This window comes from Dromaius novaehollandiae, chromosome 2 (assembly GCF_036370855.1).
Source record: "Dromaius novaehollandiae isolate bDroNov1 chromosome 2, bDroNov1.hap1, whole genome shotgun sequence".
Lineage (NCBI taxonomy): Eukaryota > Metazoa > Chordata > Aves > Casuariiformes > Dromaiidae > Dromaius > Dromaius novaehollandiae.
The window spans coordinates 118,539,066-118,551,746 of NC_088099.1; the positions used below are offsets into that span (position 1 = coordinate 118,539,066).

General features: G+C 43.4%; 1 protein-coding gene and 1 long non-coding RNA gene across 2 annotated transcripts in view; one reads left to right on the forward strand and one right to left on the reverse strand.

The window, feature by feature from the left end:
• Window positions 1–581: 581 nt before the first annotated feature.
• On the reverse strand, window positions 582–7,544 carry LOC112996986 (uncharacterized). Its single transcript, XR_003262578.2, has 2 exons — window positions 7,222–7,544; window positions 582–4,976 (listed from the first exon to the last, which is right to left on the reverse strand). It is a non-coding gene; the product is annotated as an uncharacterized LOC112996986 (long non-coding RNA).
• Window positions 7,545–7,609: 65 nt separating this feature from the next.
• The window catches only part of COLEC12 (collectin subfamily member 12), a 100,849-nt gene continuing 95,777 nt past the window's right edge, over window positions 7,610–12,681 (forward strand). The window contains exon 1 of the mRNA XM_064507276.1: window positions 7,610–7,875. Within this exon, the coding sequence (XP_064363346.1) occupies window positions 7,869–7,875 (7 nt within the window). The 5' untranslated portion in view covers window positions 7,610–7,868. The remainder of the gene's footprint in view (window positions 7,876–12,681) is intronic.

Sequence of the window (12,681 nt, forward strand, 5' to 3'; positions counted from 1 at the left end):
AGAAAACAGAGAAATTCTTATTTTCAAAGAAGGTAGCTTCAGTGCTAAAGAACTGATCTCTGCAGAGAGTTCACATCTCACACAGGAAATAATTCCTATGTGATGTGAGCAACTCGCCAACATCCAACCGATCCTAGTCCATCACTACCCATGTTTTTCTCATCAGTCTTGACAGGAATCTTGTGGTGTCATTTGCAGAAGGGCTGAGTACTCACACCTGCAATGGAAGTCAATGGCAACCTCACCTACAAACATACGAAATGTGTGTGACTGTGTCTGGATCGTAGGGTATGTGCTATATGCAGTTCACCTAACGTCCTGATCTTGCAGCCATCCAGATATGGGATTTGGCTCAGTGTATGGCAGGATTGCTTTTTTGCAGGTTTCATATGCATGGAAAGCAGGGAGGGAAGGGCGGAGGCAGCTTAATGTTTGGCTTGGTCTTGTGGGGATGTGGCTAGGGTTTTTAGCTGGACTTACGAAGTGGAAGATGGAAAGTGCCCCTGGGTCCACGGCAGAAACATAGGCTGTAATACAGGGTACTCTGAGAAATCAAAGCATTTCAAATGAAAGACTTCATATGAGAAGATAACTTTTAATTTTAATCTTACTGTAGCTCAGTCCTATAAAATAGTGGTAATAATACTCCTTTTTGATTGCAAAGATGTTTGCAAAGATTAATTAACATTTGGGAAATATACAAATGCTACACTGATGACAGGCATAGAGGAAATTAATAATTTTATCTTCAGAGCAGAGCTTGAATGTTGCAGTGAATGGGACCTAGAGTAATAATGAAGAGAAAATAAAATACTGAATAGCTGTTTGTTAAATGAGTTCAGTCCATTCTCTGTACTGAATAAAGGAGGGTTATTAGACAAAAAATTAATATATCGAAACCTAAATCCTAGATCAATACTTTTTATCAGTGAGAATAAATGTCTGATCAATAATTTCAAACATATACAGAAAAATTAAGATCACACAGGCAATCTTCCTTCTGGCATGTCCTAGGTCTGGAGTGCTTCGCTTCACAACCTTAGTAATGTTTTTTGACAACAATTATTTGTGTGTAGTATTTATGAAGTCTGATACCATGAAAAAGACATGGTATCTCTCCAAAGCTCTAATTAATATTTTCAGTGGCTACCTAGTGGCATATAATCTATGTGAAAGAATACAGAAATACTGCATCAGAAGCAACTGTTGACAATATGAACTCAGAATATACAAGGGACTATTTATCACTACCTATCTTTCAGTTCATCTATTCCTTTTGAAGTCTGTTTAGTCTAAAAAGCAAGACCAATGTAACCCTAGTAAATAAGACTAAAAATACTTATTAGAGTGGCTATGAGTTATTGTCATTATGCCCCAACAAGCAAAACTTCAAAGGTTCAGTGCTCTCCATAAACAGTAATTTACATAAATTACAGATGTGTTCTACATGGTAAGCAAAATACTTAATCATTGGAATCATTCCAATCCTGATTTTCAAAGTTTTTCTGTACTTTTGGGCTGAATTCAGAGATGAGGAGTCATAATTTAATATTCCCCTGGACCTACTTACACCCACTTGTTGAAGTGTCAGGGAGTCTTGGTGGGTGTAACTTATGTGCTGAGAAGCCAAAATAAGTTGTAATAGTGTTAAAGTAGGGAGGATACACTGTCTTTTCATTTGTTTTTCTTGCTGTGCTCCTCCTCTGTGGCCAAGCAGTATGCAAGGCATAGTAGCTTAGCCTCTGTTGGATTGCGGTCTGCAGTGGAAGGTAAGAAGTGAGGATGACCAGAAATGATGTATTTGGATGTGCCATGTGAGCCTGTATTAACAGAACCAGCGAATTCTGGGCAAAGACTCAGCTGGACTGAGCCACACACTGTAGATGCCCCATAAAGGACTAGGTTACACCAGCTCCCTCTCCCTCCACTGTGGGAGGGCCTGGCAAAGGCACCTCTCCTCAACACCTCACCTCTAGGGGCACTTACACAGCTAGGCAGGAGCATGCATAACACAACCGTCTCTCTCCGAATTGCACATGAAATGCATGACTTCAGCCACAGGAGCGCTTTTCTGGGCTGACAGGGCCCACTTCTGCAAGGGAGACAGGTTGCTGCTTCCCTGGCTCCTTGCTGAGGGTAAAAGGAAGCCAAATGATATTGGCATTTGGAGATTCTCAAAACATTACAAAATGTGTCTTCTCTTGTTTTCCTCCTTCCATGAACGTGAACCACACCATGGCCGATATCATTCTGATATACTCCTGCTATCCAGCCAAAGAGCTGACTCTATTAGACCATGGGCAAAAATGTACTCTGAAGAGGAAATCAGAATTATTTTGCTGCATGTGCTGAAAGAAACCAACATTATGCCCAAACGATATTTTATTACTAATGTATAAAAAGCTATTTATGCAAGCACCTTAATAAAATCTGGCACTAATTATTTGGTCTTGATTTTACTCTAATAGTGATAGAATTACTTTTCATTATGTGACATTCTGGTGCACAAAAGTTGACTATTTTATTGGTTTAAATATTCAGCAGACTCAACAGCAACAATTGTTTTCAGTAATTTCGACAAAATAATGTGCAAGGAAATTTATGGTCTATAAATTGCCAGAATAGAATTTCCCAAACTTCTGAACTGGAAATAATCACTCTTGATTTGAAATATGAAAGAAACATAATGATGAGTTTCATCAAATATCAAAAATATAAAACAGTGGTCCCTAAATGTCATCTGCAGGTAATCATAATATCTGTACTTTTAACTGCATTCCAGCATTTTGTTTTCTTCACATTTAGGGCAACATGACTGTCCAGCCTATTCTAGAACTTAGGTGGTTATCCTTCCAAGAAGTACAGTTTCTAAAAGAAAAAGGTCACAACAATCAAAAGAGAAGTGAAATGGGGCATGGACTTCAGCATGATCAACATTCGAACAATACGCAGAACAGAAGTCAGTATGTGAATAACTGTGTTACACTGAAAGATAACCAGGTGTTCTGCTGCTTTCAGAATCTCCTTCAGCTTCCCAGTTAATGAACAAAATTGGAAAGGGGAAACAAAAAACAAACTCACTTGTCAGAGACAAGTCTATATAATTAAATACTCTCAAATTATGCTGATAATTACCTCGATTAAGAAAAGGCTCATCTGTGGATTGAACAGAATTATTAGTAAATAATTCTTCACCATTTGTTCAGGATCATTTACAAACTCATTACCAGATCCAAGGATAATATCTTTGCTCTAGGCATAGATCCAAAATGGTCATTAACAACAGTATGAAATTGTTGTGGAGAAAAAGATTTATCATGAAAATATGTTATAATCCTCAACTTTTACTTTTCAAATGAACATTTTGTATTGAACCCAAATGGTACTTACTTTAGACAAATGATCTTCCACAGATGGTTCTTGTGTCACATGTGGTTCTCTCCAATGGTGCATTCAATTCTTTTACAGATTTTTGTATTAAATTGTTGCTGTTCTTACTGCACTTGGTCTCAGGAAATTAGAAGACTGCTAATCAGAAGAGAACTACACATGTACCTTAATGTGCACGGACCAAAGCTTCCAGCATCGTTTTAAGACTCGCCAAACAGTCCAATAGCTTACGGTTGGAGAACAGAGGAGTGAATAAACTGTCATAGCTTGGACTTCCATACAACCAAGCCATATTAAATGGATGTAAACAGTTCTAAACAAACACAATTTGTTTAGACCCTCTACACCTTCTCTGAATCTGAATCTAGCTGCAATAGGGGATCACTTTGTGACAGACTGCCATGACAGCATGTTGCAATAGCAAGGTATTGTTATACTGTTGAAAAAACAGACCTCATAATTTATGTCCTGAACTAGGATAACAGCAAAGTCTCTAAAATGCAGTATTTCTGTGAAATCAGATGTTCTTAGAATGCAGCCTAAATACCAGCAGATTCCTAAAAATATAAGAATATGAAAATATGCTTGAAACATTTTCTGAGGACATCAGTGCTTTTAGTCAGAGAAGAAGTGTAATCAGGTTTGGCAAATTTCACCACAGCTTTAAATGAAACTTGAAAACTATGAAAGAGTACATGAAAAGTTCAAGCTTGTGGAGGCCTAGGACTGGGCAATATTGGTTCCATGTTGTGCCCTGTTATGTAATCTGTTTTTACACACAGCTTGTAGGACTATTCCTTGATCCCCATATAGTAAGAAATGGAGACACAACTTAAGGTCAGAGAGATCCAGCTTCAGGAGAGAGCTCACATCTGAGCAGAAATAAGAGGGAAGGCTCTAGCACATGAGCAGCACATGGTTTGGTTGTTCAGGGTCAGCATCTGTCTGAAGTCCAGGCAATGGAGAAGTTGCCTGGTGCTGGAGAGACGCTACTTTTCTTAGCTGGAACCAAGTACGCTCAGGTATCAGCACATAGCGAGGGCTGAAATTTGGGAAAACTGAGTTCAGTTTCTTTTCAGGCCACAGGCTGTGTCTTTGAGCAATTCTCAGCCTCCTCCTGGCTGAGCCTCCTTCTGCACAGAGCTCACATGGGAAGGGAAAGATGCACCAGCTGCATCCCAGCTGCACTGGGAAAACAACACAGTTTAGCTGTGAGCAGCCTTTGTGGAACAATCTGGTTTCGCTCCGAATGAGAAACAGTTCAAACTTTGGGGCCTGTGATGGCATTTCCAGCAAAACTTTCCCCGCAGGTTGGTTGGAAGGACGTGCCACGAGGACTGCCATGTCTCTGACGGCATTGTCCGTCGCAGCGCTGCCCCGCTGCCTTTGCCGTGTCCTGCCCCAGGGTACACCAGCAGCCCTACAAAAAACTGTGGTCCACAACCTGCCTCCTGCAGGTACCTTGGGGTGGACAGAGCGAGGATAAACGCAGGACAGGTTTCCGCTGGAGGTACTTCTTCAGACCATCATTTTCAGAGCATGCATCCAACAAGACCTATAATATCTGGGAGCTGTGCAAACAGCAACTGAAAAAGAGAAAAATGGAGAAAAGACTGGAGCACAGAATCTGTTTAGGGATGGAAAGGGACATCCTCTTGCTGATTTTTAAAGCCAGTATTTCTAAAGTATGCTACTCAGTGTTTTTTTGATCTTCTAGAAGTCTCCCATCTGTTTAATCAGCCTGGTTTGATGGAGAGAGTATATGCTAACATCAATAAACCTCAGAGAGAAGGAACTCAACTTAAAACACTCTAAGTCTGTAAAACAAACTAGAAGCTCATTAATTGTACTTGCTCAATTACCCCATCTCCATGGAACATACTCTGCGCTCACTTCCTGTGGATTCACAAATTTTAAGAGTTGATAAGGATAGTGATAGTATCTAATAGCAATACCTTCTTATGCGTAGATGGAGAAGGTCCAGTGAGAAGAAGGAACACTTACTTCAGAAACTGAAACAAAAAATGCCTAATTCCCCTAATATTTTAGCAGAAAGATTTGACACATGAAACAGTTCTTGACTTTTCTGAATTTCTTTACCAATGTATAGATTTTTAAACTAGTGTTAGAAGCTCATCAGTTATTTAAATATACAAAATATTTACAAGAATTTCAACATGGAATACAATTCACATAAGCAAAAGAGAATATAAAAGCACAATTTAGAAATATGAAGTGCCACACTATGTACATGAATTAATTCATATTTTAAAATGACAAGAATGGAGTTAGATTTCAGGCCTAATGAATCAATCATAAATTTGTGTTTGAGTTCAAAATACTCATTTTTCTTTAAATTGCCAAGGCATATTTTTTCCTCAGACACAGCAGTTCACTCATTGAAAGTCTCAGCAATCTTTTGGTTGCTATCCTTCAGCTCACTAAGGTGTTATAAAAGCGTCAGTAGCTCCTACGGTTGAGGAATTTTCTAAATTCCTGCCCAGTACATTCTGTGATGTCAAAATTTTAAAGTCATGGGGTTTTTTTTAGAAAAAAAATTCATCTGGTATCGTGTTTTCAAACCAAAGTACTTTCCTTTGGAGAAATTATACCTCTTCATTACTGGTTTCATCCACAGTCCATGAAAATTATTGGAAAGATTTCCTCTTGGAAACATGCTTACAGGCTTTGGATCAGACTCTAGCTAGCTTTTAGTTTGGGGAACTGAACAATATCACTTCTTCAAAATAGAAATTATAAGATAACTTGGGATCCAAAAAAAATCACACAACTGATCAAGCATTAATCTGTCTCATAAACGTTGTGAGTGCTTTTGTCCTAATCCAACAGAACACTAAAGGACATTCTTAATTACCTGATGACTATGTTCAGATTTAAGTGTTTTTTACTCATGGCTCATACAAAAACCAGACAATCCAGTCAACTACTGTAGTGTAAATTAAAAGCTGAGTCAAGTCTCTCTGATATTTGAGCTCTGCTTTAAAGTAAGAAGTGGTTACTACACTAGCGACCCACAATTGATACCAAGTATTTTTGGCAATAGCAAATTGAAAGAGAATAGGTACTAATCCTGAGTCAGCTAAACTCACTAAAGTGTCGGTCAATTCAAGTCATCAGATCAACCGAAGGAATTCAGATTTCTAAATCTGTTCTTTAATTTTTGCTTTACATGTATCACTTTTTGTGAATTTAATCCTATGTCCCTTGTCTATGCGAGATTCTACCTGACACGTTTCCAGTGCTTTTTGGCCTGGTATTAAACTACTAATGCGATACTGCACCATAATCCTTTTGTTACGCTATGACCATTATTGGAGCCATCCGCTGGCTGAAAAGACCATGTGGCACAATCATTTCTTTGGGTTTCCCACCATTTAACGCATTGTGATACCTCTAATGGCAAAGCTGAGGCAAATTTGTGTGCATCTGCTTTCTGAGATGGGAAAGGCTCTCTGGTGTCTTCGCTATTTTGGATGGCTCCAGAAAGAAGTGGTGCATATCGTGCTAATACTGCTTCGCCAAAATTGATATCAATAGTTGTAGCTGGATCACAGACGCTTAGCACTGTCATCGATAGCCCGAATAGGGGTAGGTCTGCAGAAAATCAATGCGTGCCTTTCATGAAAACAGGAGACTAGAAATGATCCACTATTCCTGGCAACTTCCAGAACTAGAGAAATAAAAGATGACTTGCCCTTATATCCGCAGTCCCACAAATATTTACACACATTCTTGAATTTATGCACTGTGAGCAGTCCCCTTGACTTCCACAGGACTACCCGCAGCCTTCCCCCAAGCGCTTGCGCCAACCTTTGCATGCCCCGCAACGTCTTTCCGACCGACGGCCGTAGGCGCAGACACGGGCTGTGCGGCGGGCGTTCTTCTGCGCGCCGGGGAGGCGGCGTGGCTTGGAGAGCCACCGCGGGCCGACACTCGTTGGGCACCAGGGGTGGCTTTACGCTCGCTCCGTGTGCCGGCGAGGCCCGCCGCAAAGCCCTCTCCCAGGCGGCAGCCGCCCCGCCGCCGGGTGGGCGACCGGCGGGGGCCGGGCCGGGGCTCGGCCGGGCTGCTGCCGGGGGCGCCCGCAGCACATCTGCACGGGGGCGCCGCCGCCGCCCGCCCCGGCCCGGCCCCCGGCCCCGGCCCCGGCCCCGGCCCCGGCCCCGGCCGCGGCCCCTTCCCCGGGGCGGAGGGAGGGAGGGCGGGGCCGCGCCGCGGCTCCGCGGGGCCGGGCCGCGCCGCGCTGGGCTGGCGGCGAGAGCGCGGTGCCGCCGGCGGCCGAGCAGGGAGCGCGGGCGGCAGCGGCGGCAGCGGCAGCGGGCGGGCGCTCGCAGCAGGGCCCGCGGGACGCGGCGCCGGCCCCGGCCCCGGCCCCGGCATGGCCCGGCAGTAGCGCAGGGAGCGCCGCCCGCCCCCGCCCGCCGCCCCCGTCCTATGTGACCCGCCCCGGCGCCAAGATGAAAGGTAGGGCGCGGAGCGCGGCCCCGCCGCCGCCGCCGCCGCGGGCACACGTGCGCCGCCGCCGCGGCCGCCCCGGGCAGGGCAGAGTGCGGGCACCGTGCGGGCAGGCAGCGGAGAGGGTGCGGGCAGGCACCGGGCAGGGCACCGTGCGGGCAGGGTGCAGGCAGGGAGCGGACAGGGCGAGCAAGGTGCGGGCAGGGCGCGGGCAAGGTGCGAACAGTGCAGGCAGGGCAGGATGCGGGCAGCGTGCAGGCAGCGTGCAGGCAGCGCGGGGGGCGCGCAGGGCAGGGCGCGGGCAGGATGCGCGCAGGGTGCAGGCAGGGCAGGGAGCATTCGGGGTGCGGGCAGGTTAGGGTGCGGGCAGAGTGCAGGCAGGGCGCACGCAGGCGGTGCAGAGGGCGGGCGAGCGAGGCCCCACGCCCGGGGCTCTGCCGCGGCACCCCGGAGTGGTTTGCGCTGGTGAGCGCCAAAAATCTGCCCCGGGCGGCGGAGTTGTCCCTGGGTCCCCCCTCTTCTCGTCATTTCTGCTCTCCCCAGCACGTTTTTGCTCGGCACCTACCTTTTGTTTTCTCCCTCCCTCCTCTCTGCTGTCCCCAGAACAAGACATTTATTTTTCCTTAATTTGTTTGTTTATTTTTTGCCAGCGTTTTGTGATGTTCTTGGTGTTACTTCTAAACATCTGGCAGTGATTAGGTGCCAGTAGAGGCTTAACTGGCTTGTGAAATGTATTTGGCATATTTCTCCTCAGCATCCACCGACTGGAAAATATTTGGTCTTTGCCTTGCATCTGTTCAAGCTGAAACTTGAATTCTTTTCCTCTTTCTCTCTCATTTTTTCTCCTCCTCTTTTTGTTTTAAATGGGTGAAACATGCAAATTCTATCAGTTGACCCTGTCCTGAAAAGTTGTGAGTGAGATATTAGACAGTGCACCTTTAAAATCTAATAAAGAAGCAGATTGTCAACTTGCTGTGGTTGTAACCGAGTAAAGCTATATTAGGAGGTTCACAAGAAAGCCTCCTGTTTATGAAAATTGATAGCCTTACAGCAAAAGGCAGAGCCTTTACACACTGGGGAATAGCTACGATGAAAACATCAAAGGACATTACGGAAAGTTTAGGAAGTCGTTGGGAGTTTGCGAGAGTCGAGTCCAGCTTTTCTTCAGAGACAAAAATAAACTCGAAGGGTGGAAGGAAAAAGCACACACACGAGAAAATTGCTTTTGGGCACCAGTGTGCCTGTGCTTGGATTACAGAGTTCGATTCCAGTCGGCCAGTAAACATCATGATAGTTACGCTTAGTTTCCAGAGTCTGGGACACCAAATGATGTGATTATTTATTCACTTGCCAGAGTAGCTGCCCGGAGGGAGGAGAAGCTTTGTGGGGGGGTTGTTTTCGCAAGCCCACGCGCACCATTTAAGTAACTTCTGGCATTGTGACACGGTCTCTCTACAGGGCCCTGCAATGTATAAAAAATAGTGTATTTATAATGTTCTTGATTTAGAGGGTATTTGTGCCAAAAGTTTTGTCATCAGCTTGTCATTAGCAGCATAAGTGTAATGGCAAGAACAAACCGAAGCAATGGGAATCCAGTAACTTAAAAGCATGTGTGTTATCACTGGAAGTCTTACGCTCTGTTTTTTGGGGGCCTGGAGCTGTGCCCTTTTCGGGGAGGAGGCAGGATGAGAGGGGCAGAGGATGACAGGACATTTTTGGCTGACCGCGTACTTTGATGCAAGAAACCAGGAACTACATTCGGATCCCGCTCATGCCAGCGAGCATTTTGCTGCAGTTTTACATAGGTGTAGGACACGACCCAGGATGACTTGCCTCTGTTTCTGTCCTGCACCCATTGCTCTTCTGTACTAAGTGGAGAAACGGCATTTTGAGGGAAGATGTTACTCCTGTGAGCAAACATTGGTGCCCCACACTACAGCGAGAACGAGGTGCTTCACGCTGCTTGGTAGTCCTTACTTCTCTGTTTCTCCAAGTACCGTCTCAACCATTTTACTTCCTCCCCTCGCCAGAGTTATGGAAATCAGTGTTATAATATGCAAAAATCCTTCAATGACTGTGCTAGTAACAAAAGAACAAAAAGCCTTCAAACAAATCATCAAGTGGCATTGCAAGAGTTATGGAAGTTATTAGCCAAAATAAATTTTGACTCCATTTTCCTGTCCTGGATACGCATTTGGTTTTCCATATTTTCTCTTTCAACCTGGTGGTGTTGATAATTCTAGGACTTTAGAACTCGGTGCAGCTACACATTTTCTGAATAATAAAATGATCTGTTGATTGCAGCTGTCTCTGTATTTGCCCTCTCTGGAGAATGGAGGAATATCTAAATAATTACATCATTAAATATCTGTAAGGAATAAATTATATTTTCCATTGCTGGAATTCGTAATGTGTTATGTTTTAAATCAGTAAAATAAATTGAACTGTATGTTTCGTATGCTTGCAGCCTTCCTTCCAGTAAACTACACTGAGCTCACAAACTTTGTGATACTTTCTAATAACAATTCATGTGATTTATAAAGGGACTTGACTACTTTAGGGTCAGATGTATCTTTATCTAATGATACGTCTAAGTTTTAGATACTTACTGAGTTATGAGGTAGTAGTTGTTGCCTCGGAGACAAATGAAAACAGCTTCCTCATAGTCAAACAACAACACATGTTCAAAACCATTGGGCCTAATTGAAGACAGGGACAAGTGTTGCTAAAACTGAGAACTTCTTTCTACATGTCTGTAATATATTTTATGATTATTATTTTAAACTCTATCTGTAGTCACTACTGTCATGGCTGTTCCAGTGTTAAGTATTTTGCTGTTTAAAATGTAGATAATTATTTGGTATCTATGCCCAAAATCAGGCAACGCTGAAGCCAAGACTGTTGCTTTGGGGCTATTGCTCCAGGCTGAGAGAGGAGGTCTGTGTTATGTTATCTGGAGCTGTTCAACTCCTTCTTGTCACTGAGCATCCTTTGCCGAGTTCCTCCTGGTCTCCTGTGCCAGGCACCTTGTTATACCACTTGTATATCGACGGTTGTGGGTGGAGGAAGAGTCTCACGTATTATTTGAGAAATAGCGTGTGACCAAATGCCCTGTCCTGTGCAGTTCCTGTCATTTTGAAACGTTTGTCCAAAGAGAGGCAGAAGGGCAGGTTCATCCGTGCGCTGAAATCGCTAAAGATGCAACCGCCTCAGAAATGGTTAAGTCTCAAAGTCCGGCTCTCTTAGTGTGGGTTGGTTTCCTCATAGGAGTTTTGTGCCCTTTGTGTGTAGGGTTTTCAGTGGACCAAAGCTAGGTATGACAGTTCAGCTTACCTTGGGTTTACCTTACACAGTACACATTTTACCAGACAATTAATGAAGTATTGGGCTGTTTTGCTAAAATCATCCTTTCTGTGTTTTAACTTGGATCTAGGATGTGATCTGCAGTGCAAAATTCAGTTGCTCTTTCTTGACTCTATTGAACAAGTCTTAAGAATAAGTAAATAATCTATTTATATGATATCAACCTTCTTGCTAGATTTCGGCTTTCTCTCTCTCTAACCATTTTGATGCCACCACTATTTTCGAAAGATAAAGCAATAACAGTAATTTTCTACTAATGGAGAAAAGTGTATCTCTCTTTAATCTTCTTGAGCTCAAAACCAAATGAATAGTCATCTGCAAATGGGTCTTTCCTGGATAGAAACTTCAAACAGCAAACTTCACAAATTCCAGTCCAGAGTGCATTGCAGAAGTCAGAAAGCATCTAGCACAAAGGTTTAGAAGTGGAGTGATCCAGTAACCTTTACTTAGTCCTCATAACAGTGCTTATATGGATATAGTGACATAAACATGAAACATATGCACGTGCTCTGAGTGATGTGTGTTGGACATGTCACAGGACCGTACCGTAGAAGCTCAAAGGCATGAGCAGTTGTAATAAATGTGTGATACAGCACAGACCAAATCCTGAGCAATGCCGCTGTATTGCCAATATATCCAAAATATATATTGTTACAATTCCTTAACACTTTGTTTAGATCTGTACTCAAAGAGCATTGGGCTTATAGGTTCAAACACCTTTGCCTGCTTAGGTACCCAGATAAGGAGGGAAACGTAATCTTGTGCAGAGATACAGCTGTTCAGGCCTTGCAAAGCAAAGCCAGAGCAGAATAAAGAAAGAGAGCTGGAAGAAATGTCAAAGATGAAAGCAGTTTAGTGCTCCAAAGTATGCCTGCCCAGTTATCTTCAGAGATTCCCAAAATGTTCTTATCCTGAGGTTCTTATTCTCTGTCAAAACAGAGATTGCCTCCTTCCAGCCCTCCTCCAATGGAAAGCAAAATAAAAATAGTTTTTATGAGGCATTGAAAGTGAACGTGATCCTCCTAATAATTTGTGGTCTGTAGAAATGAGGGATCAACATAAGATGAATTCTTTTGGGAGTCTGACTGCTTCCCCCTAAAATTACTTTTCGTACATAAATTTGAGGTGAAGACTGGGATGTTACTAGGAAACAAAGTGGATGAATTATGGGAGGTAATATAGAAGCACATTCGTGAAGGTGTATGCCATTTTAATGTTATCCTCTAACATACAGATAGGAAAGAAAGGTTTTTCAGTGCATTAATGATCTGTTTGCTCTTAGATCATTACTCTGAAATAGGATATGATTTAAACTTTTAATTTCTAAGGTTGACCTTCCGCACCATGCAGTTCTTCCTGGCCCCAGTACTGGACAGATCTGTAGCACTGACCTGTAGCACTTGAGGGCTAAAAAGCAGTATTTTAGTTTTGTTCAAGAAAGCCCCCCATTCA